The sequence below is a fragment of the Aulonocara sp. 'chitande type north' Nkhata Bay genome, linkage group LG3 (assembly GCF_057382095.1).
Source record: "Aulonocara sp. 'chitande type north' Nkhata Bay isolate Kocher_YH1m ecotype deep benthic linkage group LG3, A_spYH_male_GT1.1, whole genome shotgun sequence".
Taxonomy (NCBI): domain Eukaryota; kingdom Metazoa; phylum Chordata; class Actinopteri; order Cichliformes; family Cichlidae; genus Aulonocara; species Aulonocara sp. 'chitande type north' Nkhata Bay.
In genome coordinates, this window is record NC_141346.1 from 30912736 (window position 1) to 30936297 (window position 23562).

General features: G+C 37.3%; 2 protein-coding genes across 2 annotated transcripts; both read right to left on the minus strand.

Annotated features, from left to right (window-relative positions):
- Window positions 1-456: 456 nt before the first annotated feature.
- LOC147335106 (myelin-oligodendrocyte glycoprotein-like) lies at window positions 457-6585 on the minus strand. Its single transcript, XM_086276137.1, has 5 exons — window positions 6498-6585; window positions 3575-3952; window positions 3325-3405; window positions 2798-2913; window positions 457-2703 (listed from the first exon to the last, which is right to left on the minus strand). Exons 1-5 carry the CDS (start codon window positions 6583-6585, stop codon window positions 2680-2682), a joined length of 687 nt encoding a protein of 228 aa, XP_086132263.1. The 3' UTR covers window positions 457-2679.
- Window positions 6586-10789: 4204 nt separating this feature from the next.
- Window positions 10790-14750, minus strand: LOC147335107 (myelin-oligodendrocyte glycoprotein-like). Its single transcript, XM_086276151.1, has 5 exons — window positions 14367-14750; window positions 12905-13282; window positions 12666-12740; window positions 12109-12224; window positions 10790-12006 (listed from the first exon to the last, which is right to left on the minus strand). The coding sequence occupies exons 1-4, from the start codon at window positions 14446-14448 to the stop codon at window positions 12118-12120; spliced, it is 642 nt and encodes a 213-aa protein (XP_086132277.1). The 5' UTR covers window positions 14449-14750; the 3' UTR covers window positions 10790-12006; window positions 12109-12117.
- Between the last annotated feature and the right edge of the window lie 8812 nt (window positions 14751-23562).

The following is a 23562-nucleotide window of genomic DNA, read 5'->3' on the forward strand; positions in this document are numbered from 1 at the left end:
AACAACTCTCAAAGATAAGCCTAGTCTTATTTTCCACACATACTTGGTACTTTTCTTTTTTTAATAAAAGTGTTTTCAACACTGACAAACATGAACACCCAGAAAGACAGCTTTAAGGTGAAAAATCCTGAACTATCTAAAAAGTCCCGACTTTCATGTTTCATCACTGGTGATTTCAGTTGTTATTGTTTTTGTAAAGAGATGATGTAGAGTTAGACGGATCCCTTTCTGATGGCTAAGCTGGAACTAGGTCTCAAAACACAAATCTAGAGCCTCTATAGTCAGAAGCCTGTGATGACTGATATATTGACTTTCCCTCTTTCTTCCACACTATAACTGGCCATTTTTTCCTACTTTACCTCACCTTTAAAAATTATTTACCTTGCCTTGTTTTGTACTATTCTTTTCAGCACAATCTAATATCTGGATTTACTGTTATTTTTTCATTTTGACATACTGCAATAACGGGATTGATCTGAGACTAAATCTAAATCCAAGTACAAAAAAAGTACTTTATTTTTTTACTGTAACAATCACAAATTTAACAAATAATTTTCACAACTTGAAATTAAAAAAACCTATGCACAAGTTTTGCAAAAAAGATTTTAAAACTTTTAAAAACTGCAATATAGCTTGAAGTCTGCACTTTCAACACAAGTTGAAATGGAGGCTCTGGTTGGCTACATCTTGTTGCTGTGTCGTCTCAAATTGGTCAAGTGATTTGGACGCGCCAGCGCATCCATTGACCCCAGAGGGTTAAGTCAGCTACTGCATGTATGGAGGAGTAAGGGCAGAGGTGGGTTGCAAAGGGACTTGCATGTGAGCAACCACCGTGTGCAGGAGAAAGCAGCTTTTATGAGATTAAAAATAAAAATAATAATAAGATATATAATTTATGACTACATATTTTATAATAAATAGACAAAAGACCCAGGTGTGGCATTTTAAAAACCAGCGCAGCAGCACAGCAAGCTAGAATGAGACCAGTGAGGTTTGGAGGTGACCACTCTTACAGCCTTTGAGAAGAAGCTGTGCATACTCCTGCCTCAGGGGGGAGGTCGAAGAGTTTCTGGGTTGGGTGTGTGGGGTTAATCGTGATACAGGTTGGACTGCTCCTGCACCTGCTGACGTAAATGCCAGACAATAGACAATAAAGAACAATGGAAATCAAATCTCATCTTTAAACAAAATATCAGTAACAGTCGAGCTGTAGATTTAAATTTCATGAAAAGTGAGAACTCAGCTGTTTGTGAGCTTTCATGCCAAATCAAGTCTAATATAAATCCTGATAAATGTGTTTTTGTAATATCTTTATACTTTGGTACAGACATACATTATAGCAAAAAGCAGCCTCTGCTGTACTGTCCTTAAACAAAATATTCTAAAAAACCCCCACTGTAAAATAATCCTGACCTCAAAACAAAAAGCACCATGACTGATGCGTTTGCCACTGTGCTCAGTGACGTCTCTGACTTTAATAACAACACAGCTGAACTCCTCCACAGATCATCGCTGCTAAGGATGAGAAGAGGACTTTAAAGTTCACACAATGAACAAGTTCTTCCTTATAAAGAAAATTTAACTTTGATGACATCCAAATCCTTAAAACTGAAACCAAAAATGTACTTCAGACAATAATCAGTGTGTCTGTGTGTGGCAATTATGAACTTTCATAATTACAAAACAAACATTTGGAAAAACACCTGCAGCTCCAGGCTGTGGTTAGAAAAAATACCTAGTGTCCAAACATGTTTACATCCTAGCTGCTGTAGTCACATCAAGGCAAAAGGTGTTGGAAATCTTAGCTCTCTTTAGAATACATGCAGACTGCTAGATGTGGTACAGTTCTTAAACAGGCTGACTTCTTATTATCTAAACCAGTTTGGTCCTCAGGTTTTAGTCTGAATATGTATGGGTTAAAACAGAGAAAGACAACCATTCTTGCCTATGGGCAGCTTAAAATCACCATTTAACCTAAACCCACTGACTTCATGTCTTTGGACTGTGGGAGGAAGCTGGAGTACCCAGAGAGAATCCACATAGACATGGGAAGAACATGCAAACCTCACAAAGGCCCAGGCCAGATGAGGAATTCAAAACCAGGAGTTTCCTGCTGTGAGGAAACAGTACTAACCCCCATGTGTGCAGTTAAATTAAGAATAAAAAGTATTAAATATTTAGTGAATTTAAGACAAGTTGTTATTTACAGGTTGTGCAAAACTTGTGCAATGAGCATTTAAGTGGCATTTTTGAAGTGGCAGTGTGTAGAGTCCTGTAATTGTAATGAGTGTGTAATGGTGTGTATAGAATGTCAGCAGTTCAAAAGTCTGATGGCTTGTGTGTAAAAACTGTCTCTGTATCTGGTAGTGCGGGTCTGGATGGTCCTGAACCACCTGCTGGATGGCAGGAGTGTGAAAAGTCTGTGGCTGGGATAAGAGAGGATCCGCTGCGTCTTCCTCATGCAACGGCTGGTAGTTCAGTCCTGGTGATGCGCTGTGCTGATCTCGCCACCCTCAGCAGAGCTTTGCTGTCAAGCCCTAGCTAGGTCATAAAGCTAGGTCTCAAGCCCTAGCTATTAAAAGGGAAAGTTTTACGCCTAATCTTAAAAATAGAGAGGGTATCCGTCTCCTGAATCCCAACTGGGAGTTTGGGAGGAAGGCACGTCCACGAGCAAGGCACCTAGTTAGGAGGTCCTTTCTCGAGCTGGAGTAAAGAATGAAAAAAAAATTTTTTTTAACAACAATGTCCTTTCATTTCCATCCTTCAATCATGAGATAAATGCATAAGATCAACATACTTCTGTTTTTCGATGCTTTGACTCAATGAACCAGCCTCCTGCGACTGCGACACAGAGCAGCATAAAAACACAGAAAACCACAAGTGGGATCAGTCGGCTCCGACGGGACAAACCATCTGCCAAACAGAGATGAGATCTACTGTAGGACACAACATGACATGTCACATTTATTAAACTATCAAGCACAGAAGTTACACAACGTTAAATAACAGTGAAATTAAGTTAGAATTACTGAGATATCAGTCCTGATGGTCACTTTAATGCTACAAGTCCCAGAATTCTCAGGGCAGCAAACACAACTTTGCCAAAAACCACAAGAGAATAACTGATACATTTACTGCTTCACAGAAATAAATAAAGAGATCTGCAGAGCTTCAACTGTGCTTCAAAATAAAAGCTGCACACATTAGACATTTTGAGGACTACACAGAGAGGCTGCCATCACTGAGAGAAAACTGCATCATAAAGGTGATTTAGATCCATTTCAAGACTTTTTAATTGTCTTGATTTGTTCCTCATGTTCTCACCTTTACTGTGAAACTCGTCCATCGGCTCAGGAGTTTGGAGAGTTTCAGGATGCAGTGGTGTCTTTGTTGTCATAGTTTCAGCTGAATATAAGATTGTAAGAACATTCAATTACCGTATTTACAATAAAATAATATCCAGAAGTCTTTAAGGAGCAACACCAAAATAAGTTGTTGGTAAAATAACCCAAGCACACCGATCTTTAAGGCAAGTTTGAAACCAAACAACAAAAATCTTTTTGGTCTGACTCACCAACAATCAGATGAACAATTGAAGACTTTGTTTGACTCTTTAACTTTGGGATGAAACATCTGTATCTTCCTTCATCTTCTTGTGTCACATTAGTGATTCTTAGTGAGATGTTTCCTTCTCTCAGGCCGTCTGTGAACAACGCCGTCCTCCTGACGTACGATGGGATCTTCATGTCGGGGACCTCTCGGGTGTCTCTGTAAAGATGAACATATTCCACTCGACTCAGACGGTCGTTGGGGTCAGGACGACGATCGGGTCTCGACCACTCCACCGTCAACCCCGCCACATTAAACTTTGGCTCCACGCGACACGGCAGGATGACATCATCACCTGGAGCAGCCAGGATAGGCTGAAGTGATCCGACCACATCAAACTCACCTGAGGAGGAGAAATAAAGACACACATCCTGCTGAAAACCAAGTCTGACGTTTTCAAAAATGTCTTCCTTTCTCATCAAACACTTCCAAGTGCAATAAAAAAATGTTAATATCAACTTTTTAGCACCTCTACACCTGTGACCAATGTTCCCTCTAATTTTTCATGTGTCTGAGCGAATACACAAACTCCCTGAGCGATCTCGTGGACCACTGTGAGCAACAGCTCACATCCAAATCCATCCAAGTTACATGGTTTATTAAAAATAATCAAATTACAGCATTTACATTTATGTTAGACTACTTTTAATTAACTGCTTTAGCCCACTTACAATGAAAATAAAAAAAAAAAAATCATTGAAATTGTTCATGATCTGTGCAGTATGTTAACACTATTGGAAGTAAAATAACTTGAACTCCAATTTTGAAAACACAACTTCTTCTTTTTTTATATAAAGCTCTGACTTGTATAATGAGTCTGTGGTCTGGGAGAGAGTCTGTAACTCTCTCCTAAAAATGCAGCCAAGGCGTTTTTTTAAATAAACATTTCAAACTATTTACAGAACAATCAGCTGTTCTGCATCAAATCTGATGCCACACAAATTATTTGTGCCACTCCAAAAAATAATTTCTGTCCACTATGAGATAAAGGAGAACAACAGCCTGATACCTGCAGGCCTGACAACAGCAGATGTATCACTCCTGTAACATTCAGCAGTCGCCTCATTGTTCTGACACACACAACAAAACTATTGACTACACAACACACTAACTACACAAGATTTGCGCTAAACGTCGCAAATCTCTCACATCTCAAAACACCGCCGTCACTCCTAAAACTTCCCTCTTTCCTAATCATCTAAATGCCATGTTGCCATATCATTCATTTTTTGATTGGTCGACATGGTACATTTTTCGACAAATAGGAAAAGCTGGGGTTTTTTTGGTATTTTTTTTTGCTCACAGGTGGAGAGTGCTTTCGAGCGTTTTTCTTATAAAACCTTATAAACCTTATTCATTATAAAACGTCGTTTTTACAGTTTCTTCCCACAGTAAATATAAACAACGATAGTATTCAGGAAGAAAACCAAACATTTCAGATATTTTTATCATAACTCTGGTTTTACGTGGCCTATCAACACAATTTAAAAACTGGTATAACGTCCACACTTTTTCCATCAATTGTTACTCTCAAGTGTAAACACGGTGACAGCGCATCAGAAGCACGGCCAAAAAAAGATGATTAACGTGAATTAAAGCTTAAACAAATCTAAAGAAATGAAGTAACTAGTATTTCAGAATTATTACTTTTTTAATTGCAGTGAGACTTGAGAGCAAAACGCAGCATAAAGCTGAGAGAGACACACTGAACCTAAACTCTGCTACATCCATCTACAGTGAGAGGGAGGCAGAAACTGTCTCATGGCAGCTGATAAACGCTGAAAAAGTGCAGCTCTAACAGTGTTAAACATGCATCTCAGTAAAATGTGCAACATGGACAGGTTTGGGTCTCTGAAATCAGCACAGCTTTCATTTTAGAACCAAAGCCTGTTTTAAAATAGACCCAAAGCTCCACACAGCTATGGGGCAGGCTTCAGGTCTTTACATCGTATTCTTGCATTGAATGTAAGTTACATTATTCTAAAAGTAAAATAATAATGGTAAATAACACAAAAGAGCACCTGTAACTTCAAAAACAGTGATTCAGAAGATTAAGACGAGCAAAATCAAATCACTGACAGAAAGATTCCTCTGTTTGCGAAGCATGTGGAGAGCAAAGTGGATCCTGACTGTCACCGTTTACACGTCAGTTAACAAAAAGGAATCAGTTGCATGCACTTTATCCTTGTTTATAACCTTATAACCTGAATGTTTTGTGCTTTTCCTTCTTTATTTACATGTTCCACTTCATGTATTATAGCTTAGTGGCTCATTTACAACATGCACTGAAAGCTAGCTTGGCTCAGGCTGTAAACACTGTGGAAATGTAGCTTTGGTTAATGCTACAATAATAATAAATGAATTAAGTTAGTAAAAATCTTTAAACTGACACAGAAACTAGAAACTTCTATAGTGAAAGGCTCAAACCTGACTAATAGATTCAGCTCAGTTATTTATGATTTAAACATCTGTTTTATTTCCGAACACAATATATATAGGCCTATAAACTAAAAGAAATAGCTAAACTCTGATAGCATAATAATAAAAAAAATTGAGCTTCCTTTCTAAACCCGTAGCATAACTTTACACAGAAGAGTAAGGCACAATTTTTGGTGCAGTATTTTTAGACTAATTTACACTTGGATACAGCGTCTGCTTTTATTTACAGTGTGAAACATCTGCAACATCAGCCAGTATAACAGACTGCTGCTACAGCATCACTGAGTTTGCCACTGTTTTTAAATACTCCCATTAAATTATATTTGTAACTAAAGCAAGTTTAATAATTTGCATCATTGACAGGCGCTCAAGGTGCATCGGAAACAAAAATACGACTAACATGAATTAAAGCTTAAACAAACTGGACTCATATGGCAGAGCAATCTTACCTTCAACAGGTGAGAGAGCGAAAAGCAGCATAAAGGTGAGCTTTAAAGCTGAGAGAGACACACTGCACCTAAACTCTGCTACATCCATCTACAGTGAGTGTGAGACAGACGCTGACTGACAGCAGCTGATAAATACCAGTCTGTCTACTCTCTCTCTCTCCGCCAACTTCGCACACATTTAAAGCGCTTATTTTTTTTTGTCCCAGGCCCCCGCTGCCCCCTGCATTTACCTGTTTCCAGGTGCCATTAATAATAATAATAATAATAATAATAATAACAATAATAATAATAACACAAGCTTACATAAATGTTAGCAGGGAATTTTAGTGCCAGAAAAACAGGAAGTTTTCTGCAACAGTAAAGGAAGCCTGAAAAACTCCAAATCAAGTGACGGGAAATTCCTATTAATTACAGTAAACAGTAAAAAGTTAACAGCCCACAAAAATCAAAAGCAGCAGTTAGTTCCTCTTTATTTTGATTTTTAATTAACCTGCAGAGCGCGGGCAAATAAAATGACAAATATTTACAAATCCCAGCAAGAGTTGCACAAAAGCTGAATGACAGAGAAGAAGCAGCTTACCTGTTCAGACAGGAGCTTAATTAGCTGATCGTCACCACCATTCTCTTCATGGAGACGAGAAAAAATGATAAAACAGGCTGTTTTCTTCAGTAACATGAAGGAAGGAAGCGCTTCATGTGCGGCTCTGAGTCTGAAAGTGAAAGTAAAATAAGAATAAGGAGCAGTGGCTTCATGCTGACGTGCGTTTAGTTTCTATTTTGTCTACTCCTGCTTTTAAACACGTTTTTAAGTTTTAGTTATTCTAACTGTGTTTCCAGCGTAATAATCTTAATCCACACACATATTAATTCTCTTTACATCTTATCCAGTTCAGGGACCTGGTTCAGGGGAATTTAGAGAGAGGGTGGATGGAGTGAAGCCGATGAAACAAGAGTGAAAGGTCTACACATCTACACCCACACTGTAGTGGGTAGGTGTAGATACTCACAGCCAAAAGTCAAAGACACAATTCAATGCGATGCAACACTCTTAACGACCACATTTAAAAGAACCTAATTCCTGTCAATGACTGCATCATGGACATTTTGCATGATGTCATATTTCTGCACATTTAAATGTCATTATATTTTTAGGTTAATTACCAGAAGTGCATGGTCAAGTGCTGCCTGGATGTGAGGCTCCTTTCCAACATAAGCGAGAAGTAAAGATTAAAGTAATGTTGTAAAACACCGTGTGACATCCCAATACACAGAGTCAAATTGCTAATTAGCCAATATTAGCCCGAATACTTTATTAATCCCCCAGAAAATAAGGTGGTCACAGTTGCTCCAAGACTGAACTGTAACTAAGTAAACAAAATGAAATTATTAATACAATATTTTACAAAGTTACAGAAATATAATAAAAAAAAACCCTAAAAAAATACAGATAGCTCTAATTATAAATATCTCAGTGTGTCAGACAAAATTAAATATATATAGGCAACAATGAGGTGCCCATCTTTTTATACTGATGGATGTGATCTAGAAATGATTTAGAAAACCTGATATTTCTTCAGACATGTATTATGTACACAGTAAAAGCATTTGGTCATCAAACATTTCTTCACATTTATTTAGAGTGATCCTGAGCTCTCCAGGACTTCTGAGGATCCTTCAGAGTGTTTATTTGGACAGTGGAATGTGTGGAGCAGCCTCAGGTGGTGTGAAGAGGAGGCAGAGTCGCAGATGTGGGCGGGGGAGAAAGTGGGACCTGAATTAAAACATATGAAAAACAGATTACATTTATCCACCCACTCACTCATCCTGATTGAGGATGACTCGCCTAACCTCAAACCCTTACTATAACCCATTCACCACCATGGTCCAAAGAACCGCACTCCTGTCAATGAGTGCATCATGGAAATTTCTTTTGATGTCACATTACTGTATTCTTTAATGAAATATTTAACACATTTAATGTAAATACTAATTTTATTATGTGTAATAATGAGAAATGACACAGGGAAAAAGTATTGAACACATGAAGACAGAGGCATCTAAAAGGGCATGGAAAGTCATGACGCCAGCTGAAATGTATCACTAATTAAAAAGTAATCCTGTCACTTAATATAAATTAATATCAGCTGCTTTCATCCCTATAAAATGTATCATTAGCAAGGTGCCACACAATAAACATCACATGATGGGTAAAACCAATGAAAAGCTTTACAGCCTTATTGCAAAACATGCCAAACTTACTGATGGCATTAGTTATTGAAGAATTTCTAAACTACTGAAGGTTCCAGTGAGCACTGTCGAGCTCATAATCTAGAAGTGGAAAGAACATCATTTTACCATACCGGGTGCTCCCCACAAGATTTCAGACAGTGGAGTGAAAATGATCAGAGGAGTTGTCCAAGAGCCAAAGACCACTTGTGGAGAGCTACAGAAAGACCTGGACTCAGCAGGTACAGTTATTTCAAAGAAAACAAGTAATGCACTCAACCACCATTACCTGTTCTTAGTTAGCCAGCTGTATCTATATGTACAGTACTACATAAAATACAGGGTCATCAAAACCCATTTCTTCACATTTTGTATGGTGTTGAGCAAGAGTTTTCTGAAGTCTTTTACAGTTCTTTGAAAGAGCTGACAAACCTGAGAGATGCATCTGCCCCTTCAGCTCATCCAGCTGCTGTTCACCGAAGCCTCATCAGACATGGTCTCAGTGGAAGGGTGGCTGTCAAGAAGCCATTCTTAAGGAAGGGAGACAGGAACAAAAGGTTTAGGTATGCTAAGTTACACAAGAACTGCACTGAAACTCAGTGACACTGGTCCGATGGAGTGAATGCCATCTGTTTCTGTGTGTCATAATTAGCCTCATCAAAGAGAGGTGGAGTAAAGATTTTCAAAGATCTCATTGGCTTTCAGTAGTGGATTGAATTCAGTCATGGGCACCATTAACAAAAAGAAAAGTTTATAACTGTTTGAATGAAAGTCGTTGCTCACAGTATTTCAGTAACCTTACTGTAACATGATTTACAGTAAGGGTGCAGTAATTAGTGTTGCTAGTAAGTTGTTGACAGGATTTTCCCTTTTTTACTGTGAGACCAGATGAAAGATTGATGTGCTTCACACATGGCGATGCAGCCTGCCTCGTTTCTTTGTGGGCAGCTAAAAGATTTGAGATTAATGCAGCTCACCTGTAATCTCCAGGTTGCTGGTTAGAGTCCCTGTTCAGATCTCTCTGAGATGACTGTTTTTGTACATGATCTCTGACAAGACCAAACTACTCATGCATAAACTCATATTTAAAATCACTCCTTTGTTCCAGCGCACAGCAGTCACTGCGGGAGTCAATATAGTCTCGTCAACACGCCCACAGGCATTTTGTTTTTTCCAGCGGGTTGTGTTAGAAACTTTTGTTTAAAAACAATTCGGGGCAGACTGTGGGCCCGATCATACCTTAACAAGCAGTAGGCTTTCTTATGTTTTCTGTGCTTCCCCCACCCACAGGCTGAACACAACCAAATATTTTTCCTCTCTCGAGTGGAAGGATACCCATGTAAACAGAAACGATAAAATCTATATATAGGCTAGAGTACTTCCTTTGTCTATAAATATAATGGAAAATCATTTGCTGTGATTTTTAGTACAACAGAGAGTTATTATAAATATATATCCAGATATTCTTTGTGTTCTTAAATAAAACTTAAAACCTCAAACAGACTTTGGGTCGAAGGTGGTGGCTTCTGTCCATGATTTATCCCGTTATGATTGTGGTTTAGGTTTATTTGTCTTGTTATTTTAATTGTAATTTTTTTTTTTTTTTGGGGGGGGGGGGGGGAGACAAAATTAGAAAACGGTTTTAAGTAAAAAAAAAAAAAATATATATATATATAAATAATAAAAAATAAAAATAAAAATAACAAGGTGAGGTGACAGAGCATTGGGAGGTAAATCTTGTCCTTCAGTAAAAGCATCCTCCAATAACAGCTGAGATTTCACTTTTAGTGAAACTTAAATCTGTAATACGTTTTTTACTTCAGTACAGACATAAATGAATGTGTAAATCAGCCCCTGCTGTACTGCTGTTGGATGAAGCACTGTTGTCATGCTGAGCTAATCTAACAAGCAGCTCAGGTCGGCATGTTTTCAACATTGCTGACCTGTGATGATAACACAACAACACAAGGCTGAACTCCAGCACAGATGTTAGTCACTGAATAAACGATGCAAACACACTGAAATCATTTGCAAATGAACTTTATCTGAGAAGCAATTGTCTGGAAACATTTTGCCTCAAATTTAAGTTTAATTAGTTGGAAAGTCCAAAATAACAAAAGGTTCAAAATATAAAAATCAGTGTTTTAAAGAGAAGACCTGCTTTTCTTTAAGAGACATTTTTAAATAGAATAAGGCCTAAAACAACAGAACTATGTATTAGATATTCCTTCCGTAAGAAGGAAGCAGAAAGTTGAGCTTGATAAAAACAATCAGTATGTCAGAGTGACAGTTAGGAACTTTAACAAAACAAACCCATGGAAAGCACCTTTAGCTCCAAGCTGTCCCAAAAGACAAATTAAATACCTACAATCACATCACAGCAAACATGTTTACATGAGTTCAACCTGATCTAGTACTGTTGTAGTCCGCTCTCTAAAGGGCAGAATAAAGTAAGACTTCACCCATAATACAAAACAAAGTGCAAATATTCACTCATATCTCCTCAAAATACAAGATGACTCTAAGGGGCTTTTAAACAGGTTTCATTTTCTTAGTATCTAAACTAGCATTTCATGTTCCCACAAGCTACAAAAAAAGTTCAAACTAACGCAGGCATAAATGCAAGAACAGTTAAAGCACTTCAGATCTAGTTCTCGTGAAAGGACATCCAATTAGACTTAAGTGTTTCTTTGTAAATAACCTCACATGCAAGAGAATTTATATGTGAGGTTATTAAGATTTGATCAAAGTCTCACAAAACAATTTCAGTCTTAGTGCTGCAGTACAACCTGTGGTTCAACCCTTTGGAAGTCAACAGACCAGTCATACAATCTCAGGCACCATCACAGGGATTGAAGGTAGAATTCAGGTCCAAACAAACTGCAGTACGTCATGATATTCACCTGCTGCAGGCCCACTGTGCCCACAGGAGGCTGGAAAAGTTCTTCGGCTCCTCAAACAAATAAGAAACATCTCAAAGTAAGTAAGAAGTTGGCACTCTCTCTCTCTTAATGTTTCCAATGTGCCCATGAGCAAGGCATCAAAATTTTAGGTCCTCACGCTTTTAAAGTTTGATCCCACAAGTTGAATTTGGCAAAAAGGATGGTTGTTGTTGACTCCAAGAAAATTACAGGACATAGTGAAATCCTCCTGCTGCAGAGCTGCTGTGTCCACATGAGGCTGGAAAAATCAATGCTTTTAATCAACGTTCAAGTAAAGTGGGTGATGCTTGCGCCTCTGTTAATGTTTCCAATGCGTCCACCTACAAAGCTGCACTCGCAAGCTGGAGTAACAAAGAACAGACACACAAACAGTTTTCCTTAATTTCCATCCTTCAGCCATGAGGTAAATGCATAAATATTTAAGATTTAAGGCTTACTCATACTTCTGTTTTTCAATGCTTCAACTCTGTGAACCGGTGTCCTGCGACTGCGACACAGAGCAGAATAAAAACACAGAAAACCACAAGTGGGATCAGTCGGCTCCGACGGGACAAACCACCTGCCAAACAGAGATGAGATCTACTGTAAGACACAACATGACATGTTTTGACATGACATGTCACATTTATTAAACTATTAAGCACAGACGTTACCTGACAGTGAAATGAAGTTAGAATTACTGAGATATCAGTCCTGATGGTCACTTTAGTGCTACAAGTCCCAGAATTCTCAGGGCAGCAAACATGACTTTGTCAAAAACCACAGGAGAATAACTGATACATTTACTGCTTCACAGAAATAAATAAAGAGATCTGCAGAGCTGCTCCCAGGATATTACACTACGCTTCCTGCATCTACTTCAAAATAAAGCAGCGCACATTAAACCTTTTGAGGACTACACAGAGAGGCTGCCATCAGTGAGAGAAAACTGCATCATAAAGGTGATTTAGATCCATTTCAAGACTTTTTAATTGTCTTGATTTGTTCCTCATGTTCTCACCTTTACTGTGAAACTCGTCCTCAGGAGTTTGGAGAGTTTCAGGATGCAGTGGCGTCTCTGTTGTCATAGTTTCAGCTGAATATAAGATTGTAAGAACATTTAATTATTTACAATAAAATAATATCCAGAAGTCTTTAAGGAGCAACACCAAAATAAGTTGTTGGTAAAATAACCCAAGCACACCGATCTTTAAGGCAAGTTTGAAACCAAACAACAAAAATCTTTTCAGTCTGACTCACCAACAATCAGATGAACAATTGAAGACTTTGTTTGACTCTTTAACTTTGGGATGAAACATCTGTATCTTCCTTCATCTTCTTGTGTCACATTAGTGATTCTTAGTGAGATGTTTCCTTCTCTCAGGCCGTCTGTGAACAACGCCGTCCTCCCGACGTATGATGGGATCTTCATGTCGGGGACCTCTCGGGCATCTCTGTAAAGATGAACATATTCCACTCGACTCAGACGGTCGTTGGGGTCAGGACGACGATCGGGCCTCGACCACTCCACCGTCAACCCCGCCACATTAAACTTTGGCTCCACGCGACACGGCAGGATGACATCATCACCTGGAGCAGCCAGGATAGGCTGAAGTGATCCGACCACATCAAACTCACCTGAGGAGGAGAAATAAATACACACATCCTGCTTAAAAAGTCAAGTATTTTCAAATAATCATTTACTGGTGTTGTCCTTGCAAAAATAAATATATATATATAGATATATATATATATATATAGATATATATCTATATATATATATATCTATATATATATATAGATATATATATATATCTATATATATATATATATCTATATATATATATATCTATATATATCTATATATATATATCTATATATATATATATCTATATATATATATCTATATATATATATATATATATATATATATATATATATATAGATATATATATCTATCTATCTATCTATCTATCTATCTATCTATCTATCTATCTATATATATATATATATATATATATATATATATATATATATATATATATATATATATATATATAGATAGATAGATAGATAGATAGATAGATAGATAGATATATATATATATATATATATATATATATAGATATATATATATATATATAGATATATATATATATATATATATATAGATATATATATAGATATATATATAGATATATATATAGATATATATATATATATATATATATATATATAGATATATAGATATATATATATCTATATATATATATATATCTATATATATATCTATATATCTATATATATATATATATCTATATATCTATCTATCTATATATATCTATCTATCTATATATATCTATATATATATATATATATCTATATATATATATATATATCTATATATATATATATATATCTATATATATATATATATATCTATATATATATATATATCTATCTATATATATATATATATATATATCTATATATATATATATATATATATATATATATATATATATATATATATATATATATCTCGATTGATCGATAGATATATATCATTGTTTTAAATTGCTTTGTTAAATTAAATGTTGTATATATATTACTGTATCCATACATACAGGAACGCTTCACATTAGAATATAAATCTCGTTTAGTTAGATCATCAAACCCAACTACATGTGCGAGCCATCCTATGTATAGCTTTATAGCTTACCTTCAAGAGACACGATGGGGGAAAGCAACAACAAGAACGTGAATATAGTAGAAACACTGACACTTGACTCTTCTGTGTCCATCTTCGACAGGACTATGTGACTGCAGAGCAGCTGATGAATGACCGGTCTGTGGGCATGTTGGAACTAATCACGTGACAAAGATTGAGTCATGCTCTGGGCCATGAGTCAGCTGCCTGCCAACATTATGTCACGCGTCGACGTGTTTTCAGGTTAAACATAACCGTTCCGTGAGAATAAAGTAATTTTAATCTTACTTTTAAAGAGAGGTTTGGAGTGCTGTAATATTTTAGCCAATGCGTAGAAGATGTTATACATTCAGACAGGAGCGGTTTGAATCCAGGAAGCGCTCGTTCTCATTAATGATCAAACAGTAGATCAGAGCAGAAGCGGCTCACCTTTTCAGTCAGAAGCTTCATTAGCTGATCGCGACCATCGGGTTCTTTATCGAGGGGAGAAAACTTTATGAAAAACAGTAGTGATGGTCCGCCTGAAGCTGACGCACCGGTGCGTGTGTGTGCAACGGTGTGCAAGGGAGAGAGAAAGACGAGGAGGAGGGAGTGGCTTATGTTTCCCTTCCAGGTTATGCTTCTTTTTAAAAAATACATTATTATTATTATTATTATTATTATTATTATTATACTTTCATGTTTCCATACATACTCATGTCTTTTTTTCTTCATTTTCGTCTGCTTGTCCAATTCAGGTTTCGGGAGGGTGGAGTGGTGGAGCCTATAGCTACAGCTATCATAGTGCTCAGAGGTGGATTACACACACTTAAATGCCGTGTTTAACAATCACTGTCTAGTCCTCCTCCACCTGATCTCCTAACAGCGATGAGAATCACTTTTCTTCCAGTCCTCTGCTTCCTGACGTATGGACAGAGGTGAGGACTTTTAACATATGGTCATTATTTCTAAAGCTCCATTGTTGGGTCACTAACACCTGAGGCATGACACCAACAGTAATCGTGTATGTAATAACAGAGAGAAGGAACAGAAAGGTGAAACCTTAGAATAGGACAAACTGGCTTCTGAGAAGTCTGAGCTGGAACAAAATGCCAACATTCAAAGTCAATTACAAGAAGTGCTGTGCGATTTCAGTTCCCAGGCACAAACTGCAGTGTGTGCAGGGACTCATCAGCTCATCGACAAAGGCTTTCCTGTGTCACGGTTTGGCTGATTCAGGCCTGTTGATGGACTGCCAAATATAAAGATAATGTCTCGACTTGTTGAGTTTACTACCACTGGGACCCAGTGTATCCAGATCCCAGATCCGAGTCATGCTGCAAATATGTTTTAGATAATCTGTTTTCAGTTTAAAGTTGCAATCAGTGACAAGCACCTGACTCTGGTTTGTGTGGTCTGACATATTTAAAAACCACTTTGCCTATTTTCTGTTGAAGGTCATCGGGAGATGGTTGTGGGCAGTTTTTAGGTTTCATGTTAAAAACTATTGTAACCCTGTTTCAGAAGGGTTCAAACTGAACAGATGAAGAAATGAAAGGTACAGTTTAATTTGCTTTTAGAAAATGTTATTTCTATAAATCAAAGAAATCAAACTTTTATCTGATTATGTAATCTACTTGTGTGTGTCTAAGTGTTCTTATTTCCCTTCCTACACATTGCAATGTCAAAAAATTCAGAGCTCTGCCTTACTCGTCCAGTGTGGATGTTGGGTGCGATCACTTTATTTCTGCTCAGGCGCCTTAAAGCTGTCATGTCTGGGCCTCCTCTACCTCATCTCCTGACAATAAGTCTGAGTCACCTCCCATAATCCTGAGTAACATCCATCCTGCCTCTGTCAGCCCTTTCCTTCCTAAAGTATGGACTAAAGTTGAAAATTGGAGTTAGTGAGTTCCTTTCACTACAAAATTTTATTTTGAAAGGGGTACGATTACTGTACATTTCACAAATCCTGTTAAACTGAATTTAAAAAGTGTGTGTGTGTGAAAGCTTACCTCCAATGCTTTCATCCCGCCTAACTGATAAGAAGGAATATGACGGAATATATAAATGCTGTATGATATTTATTCCCTTTTTATCGCTGTCACATGCAGCGTGGTAGTTTGTGCAGAACACTGGGAGTACAAAAGCTTTCTGATGCTGAGAACCACAGCTTTAATAAGAATGGACTGTTAAGTGTTCATTGAGTGTGTCGCTGTATGTGTCTCTGTCCCTACGGTGCATCGACTTCCTGCTCATACCAGCCATCCCTGCAATAGATGGACTACTGTAGAATACAACAGGAAATTCCTTTGCAACATCTACAGCTTCTGCTGAACTACTCACTTATTTTTTTCTACAAGCCCATCCAAATATAGCAACCACAAACCAGCAATTAGAGGAAATGTAGGATAAATTTAGCACATACAGATTAGGCAAAGAGGATGTTTAACCTCACTGAACTTCTTCATTTGGCCAAAGACTAAGATAGCTGGTTTACTAACACACTCTTTATATTTACACATATTTTAAAATAGCATCAGCTAAAATGTAACTGCACATCCTCCATAGAGTGATGAACATTTACTTTATTTCTGCTCTCCTACTCCCCTCTTACAGAATAATATGTTGTATATATTCGATTGTCATTTAGACATGATGATAGTATTTGGAGTCACAGAAGAGAAAACTCAGCAGAGCTGTTCCATGAGTCTTTAACTCAATCTGTGAGTTTACATCATCATCTGAATGGATGCCAAATTTGTATTTTTTTTATTCTAGTACTGTCTGTGTGTGTAAACTCCAGAAATTAAGGGATATCACATAAATATCCGGAAAAAAAAGACATTGACGTTCTCCTTTAAGTGTTGTACAAATCAGCTTCCCACAGTGTGTCAATTGATCTTCATGCAGGATTGAAGTTTTCTCCTAATAACATTGTGCTATTTGAATTCAGAGTTTAATAAATATTCCATAACGTCACTTCATTGTGATACACTTCTTGGTAAAGACAGTAAACATTTGAAATTTGTGGTATCGAAGATGAAACTGTGACATACATCCTCCACAAATAGGTTTACAAAGCCGCTCTGACACTGTGAGCTCACCAACTCTGTGCACCATTATTGAGCCAAATGTGTGAAAAGTCAATCATGTGTCTGTGTGTGAGCATCTGGTTTTGCATTTTATAAATAGATGTAGCAACAAACTGATCAGCCTGTGATGTTTTACTTCAGAATACCAGAGGAAGCACGCCTCTGTATTTCATATGAATTCACAGGAGACTCATTTAAATGCTTTACAATAAATGATTTAAATAGCTGTACAAAAAAAGACCATTACAGGTTTGTTTACCACAGAAGTTTACTTTGTGATTACTATGTTACTATGATCATTTTTTATAGTTATGGTTTCAGTCTCATGGTATTAGTCTTCCTTTTTATCCTTAACTCAATAAGTTTTGGTTCATTTTGATTCACTCGAGCTCATTTAGACATTTACCTACAAAATGCTGATTTAAGTTAGTGTGTAAACTCACTGCTGGATGGCAGTTGATTGTACTGAACTGACTTCTGTTTTATTACCCCTCCCAACTTAAGCGCAAAATTGTAGCTATGGGGTCCTCTGTAGGACACACATGTATTAATCAGCCAGAAGACATCAGAAACATTAAATTTAGACTGTTCCCATAATGGAATAATAAGGAATAATAATAATAATCATAGAATAATAAGAGGATGTTTTTAATACAATATTGTCAAATTTAAAAAAGAAAGGTGTTGAGACTTTATCGCAGTTAAATACATTATTTATTTCCAATACAGCCTTTTAATAACCCCACCGAGTCCATGTTTGGAGTAGAAGCCTGATTTGAAGCAGCAATGACTACAGCAAGACAGCTCCCTAGAAAACAGAACCAGCTTTAACCCCAGTCAGATATGCACACTGTTAGACCTCTGTGTTACCACCATGAATTGTAAATACAACGAGGCCATGGATTTGCCATGGGCTGCCCCGTGTTACCTATTGTAGCCAACCTTTACATGGAGAAAGTGGAAAGTAAAGGCTTTTTAAAAGAACAGCACCAAGCTGCTGTTACAGGTATGTGGATGACGCCTGGGTCACAATCAAAACCTAAGAAGTAGAAGCCTTTACTGTTCACATCAACTCAGTGGATAGAAATATAAAGTTCCCCGGGGAAGATACAAAGGATGACAGTTGCACATTGAGGAGAATAGAAATCTGAAGTTTACCAGAAGCCTCCACACACAGAGCAGTACCTCCTCTTTGACTCCCACCACCCTCTGGAACACAAACTTGGACACAAACTGCAGTGTGTGCAGGGAATCATCAGCTCATCGACAAAGGCTTTCCTGTGTCATGGTTTGGCTGATTCAGGCCTCTTGATGGACTGCCTAATGTAAGGATAATGTGTGGACTCGTTGAGCTTACTACCACTGGGACCCAGTGTATCCAGATCCCAGGGTATCAGAGTCATGCATCAAACATTTTATAGATACTCTGTTTTCAGTTTAAAGTTGCAGTCAGCGACAAGCACCTGACTCTGGTTTGTGTGGTCTGACATATTTAAAACCACTTTGCCTATTTTCTATTTAAGGTCTTTAGGAGGTGGTTGTGGGCAGTTTTTAGGTTTCATGTTAAAAACTGTTGTAACCCCATTTCTTTAGGCTCCAAACTGAACTGATAAAGTTTAATTAGTTTTAGAAAATATTATTTATATAAATCAAAGAAATAGTTCAATAGGAAGTGCCCATAGTTTAAGCACCTTGAAGCCACTGTACAAAAGGCCAGCCAGTTCGCAGAACTCACGAACGGAGCCACATCTGCGGAGTAAGATATCAGCATACTGCTGCCGTTTAGCCAATGAGCGGTGAGGCAACCCATTCACTTCACCAATCAGAAGACACAATTCTACCTCATCATTACGCACGCAGAGAGTTCGGTCGGAGCTGCAGGTGGGAAGATTCAGCAGAGTTTTACTCACCGTGTGGATTTTCATTCCTTCTAATGCTGTTAGCGGTGTGCGTCCATGAGACTGTAAGTTTCTGTGTTTTATCGTGTTTGTTCTTTGCTGCGGCCATTATCCTCCCTTGTTTAATCCTTGGCGCACACTTTGTTTACCGATTGTTACTGCCGTTTACTGCGAAGCAGCCTCTGCCGTGCGGTCATTAAAAGGGACCGTCACTAATTTCTCATGTTAGCTCTAATGTAAAGTGCCTAGTTAGGATTTATGTAAATAGTAAAATTAGCATTTGTTGACACTCCCTTATTTTGGTTGCATGTTCCACTATCCAGTATTGTTTGTATTGTTGTATTACACATTTAATTCACTCTGTTCACATAATTATGGAAGACTTTTATGTTCTTTCCAACAGAAACCACACCATCACTCACCACACGGCATATAGCATTTTACAGCCTGTTAAATCCCCTCACTCACATTATGGATGTGTGCTTCGGATTCTTGCTAAATAAATGAGTGAACGACAGATACCTGAGTGGCAGTGGATTTTGTGGATACGCCATCTGTTCTTATCGGACAACCCTGTTGAGATTGTGGATTCATAGATTCAGCACCTTATCATCTACATCAGTCATAGTCAGGAGGTCAAGTCCATCCCTCTTAAAGTGACCTCCTCCATTACAGCCACTGTTGTTGTGATTTTATATAAATAAAAGTGACTTGAATAGAAATGATCTGATTATGTACTCTACTTGTGTGTGTCTAAGTGTTCTTATTTCCCTTCCTACACATTGCAATGCCACAAAATTCAGAGCTCTGCCTTACTCGTCCAGTGTGGATGTTGGGTGCGATCACTTTGTTCCTGCTCAGGCACCTTAAAGCTGTCATGTCTGGGCCTCCTCTACCTCATCTCCTGGCAGCAACAAGTCTGAGTAACATCCTTCATGCCTCCCTCAGCCTTTTCCTTCCTGACATATGCAGAAAAGTTGAAAATTGGAGTTTTATTTTCACTTTCACTTTGTCCTTCTCACATGAAAAAGAATAGGTTTCATGAAATATAGTAAATGTTAATTAATCATTTCTGGGTTTATGGGGTAAATATGATACTCAGAGTTGTTTGGTGGGAGGAAACCATTTAGTATTAATAACTAGAGCCTGGCTGCAATCAGAATCTACACTGGAATCAACAATAATAATGGCGAATAAACGAAAAATATAATAATGGAGTAAAGAAGAGACAGAAGGAACGCTCTTAAAATATAAGTGTTGATGTTGCATCGCTGGTCCACTAGAGGGCACTCTGCAACTTGTCATAAACACAAACCAGCTGAATCATGCAGAGCATATGTGTAACCCAGGACTTGTGACAATTAAATTATATAGCTAAAATTGTTATATAGCTAAAAATTTCAACTAAAAATTAATTAACAAGCATTTTAAATGAAAACAAAATTGTGTGATCTCTTGTTTGTTGTGGTTAGTGGTATGCTCAGGCTTTGGTCTTCAGTAGTTGTGGATGCTCCATGGCTCTGTCCTGAAAATCTGAGTTTGATTTGATCTGCTTGAACAAACTCAGTTTGTGGGATCATAAGACGATTTTTTCTGCAATATTGTCGAATTTAAAAAAAAGAAAAAAAGAAGAGGTGTTTACTTTATCCTAATTAAATGCATTATTTATTCCAATACAGCCTATTAATAACCCTCCTGAGCCTATATTTGGAGTAAGTCTTTTAAGTTCTCATCTGAACTCCATATTATTCTGTACTGGCCTGATTTCAAGCAGCAATTACTACAGCAAGACAGCTCCCTAGAAAAAAGATCCAGCTTTACCCCCAGTCAGATATGCACACTGTTAGACCTCTATGTTACCACCATTAATTGTAAATACAATGAGGCCATAGATTTGCCACAGGCTGCCCCGTGTTACCTATTGTAGCCAACCTTTACATGGAGCAAGTGGACAGTAAAGGCTTTTTAAAGGGACAGCACCAAGCTGCTGTTACAGGTATGTGGATAATACCTGGGTCACAATCAAAACCTAAGAAGTAGAAGCCTTTACTGTTCACATCAACTCAGTGGATAGAAATATAAAGTTCCCCGGGGAAGATACAAAGGATAACAGTTTGCTATTTCTGGAATGTGCTTTGCACATTGAGCAGCATGGAAACCTCAACATTGAAGTTTACCAGAAGCCTCCACACACAGAGCAGTGCCTCCTCTTTGACTCTCACCACCCTCTGGAACACAAACTTGGAGTAATCAGGACCCTACAGCACTGGGCAGAAAATGTTCCCTCTAAGCCAGATGAGAAAGAAAAGGAACACACACATGTAAAGAAAACTCTTAAAACATGTGGAAATCTGGGCTTTCATCAAATCATCAAAGATGCACAGAAAAGAAGATCAGGGAAGACAAATGGTTTGAAAGAGTGAAAGAGGCCATCTATGTCTACTGTGAAAGGCCATCCTTGAACATAGACACTAACTGTTTGCTACCTACAATCCAGTTTTGAGACACATCTCAAACCTTCAAGAAAATTAAAGAATTCCAGTGGCTTTCACAACTAAAAAAAACCCCCAAAACTTTTGTGCACAGTTTTTTCTGTTTAACATTTTTCAACCGTGAAGTAAGTGCGTAAAATCAAACATACATAAACATATACCTTTTTAATAACACCCCGGCCTATGTTTGGAGAAATAGATCCACCTAAACTCCAGATACACATATAAATTATTCAGTTTTGGCCCAAATTAGAAAGCATTAGAACCTGATGAAGCAGTTAGTTTTTATGTCTGGATTGGCTGCAAACATAAAGTTTATACAGAATCACAGAAAGGAAATGAAAACAATATGATGGGATATGACGAAACACGGTGGATGTGAAATTTCACCCAACAGATACGTTTACAGTTTCAGTGAAAATGAAATCTACTACAGATTATGATGTAAGGTATAATTCTGCGTAGATGATAAATTAGTTTCTGTGATATCTTTATAATTCAGTACCGTCATAGAAGAAAGCATAAAGCAGCCTCTGCTCACTTTTAGATAAAACACTGGTGCCATAAGCTAACACAGTGCTATGACCTATGTGCTGACTTCACATTCTCACCCACATTACTCATCCATGATTCCTTGATGCTAACACAACATAAGATGCCTATCATGTGATGTAACAGCTGAACTCCAGAACAGATTTTAATCACTGAATATATGACGCAAACACACTGCAATCACTTGGAAATGCACTTTATGTGGCTGTTTTTTGTTGCATGAAACCGAATAAACACTGTTTCAAATATCACATAAATTCATTTGATAATGCAGGAGTGACAAGAGTTTCAAACTTCAAAAATCAGAACAATCGTTAAAAAAAAGACCAATTTTCTAAGAATTTAAATATGAAGAAGCTCAAATAAACAGAACAATGAATATTTAACTTTGATGATATTGGCTCTTTTCTCCATAAATATAGCTGCGTGGCTCAAAAGCCCGTTAATTGTCAGTGTTAAGTAACTGAAAAGCACTTTAGAGTTCAGAGGATGGAAAAGTTCTTCCTGATAAAGGAAACATACCTCTAAAATGACATCCAAATACTGAAATCCTAAAACTGATACAGAAAATTGTCCCATAAACAATGTGTCATTATAAGAAAACTAAGAGATGAAAAAGCACCTACAGCTCCAGGCTGTCTCAATACATTACTGCTGGATTTGACTCTTTAAAAAAACACAAACACAAAATAATCATTTACTGGTGTTGTCCTTGCAAAAATAAATAAATATAAAAATATCTATCTATCTATATATCTATATATATATATATATATATATATATATATATATATATATATATATATATCGATTGATCGATAGATATATATCATTGTTTTAAATTGCTTTGTTAAATTAAATGTTGTATATATATTACTGTATCCATACATACAGGAACGCTTCACATTAGAATATAAATCTCGTTTAGTTAGATCATCAAACCCAACTACATGTGCGAGCCATCCTATGTATAGCTTTATAGCTTACCTTCAAGAGACACGATGGGGGAAAGCAACAACAAGAACGTGAATATAGTAGAAACACTGACACTTGACTCTTCTGTGTCCATCTTCGACAGGACTATGTGACTGCAGAGCAGCTGCTGAATGACCGGTCTGTGGGCATGTTGGAACTAATCACGTGACAAAGATTGAGTCATGCTCTGGGCCATGAGTCAGCTGCCTGCCAACATTAT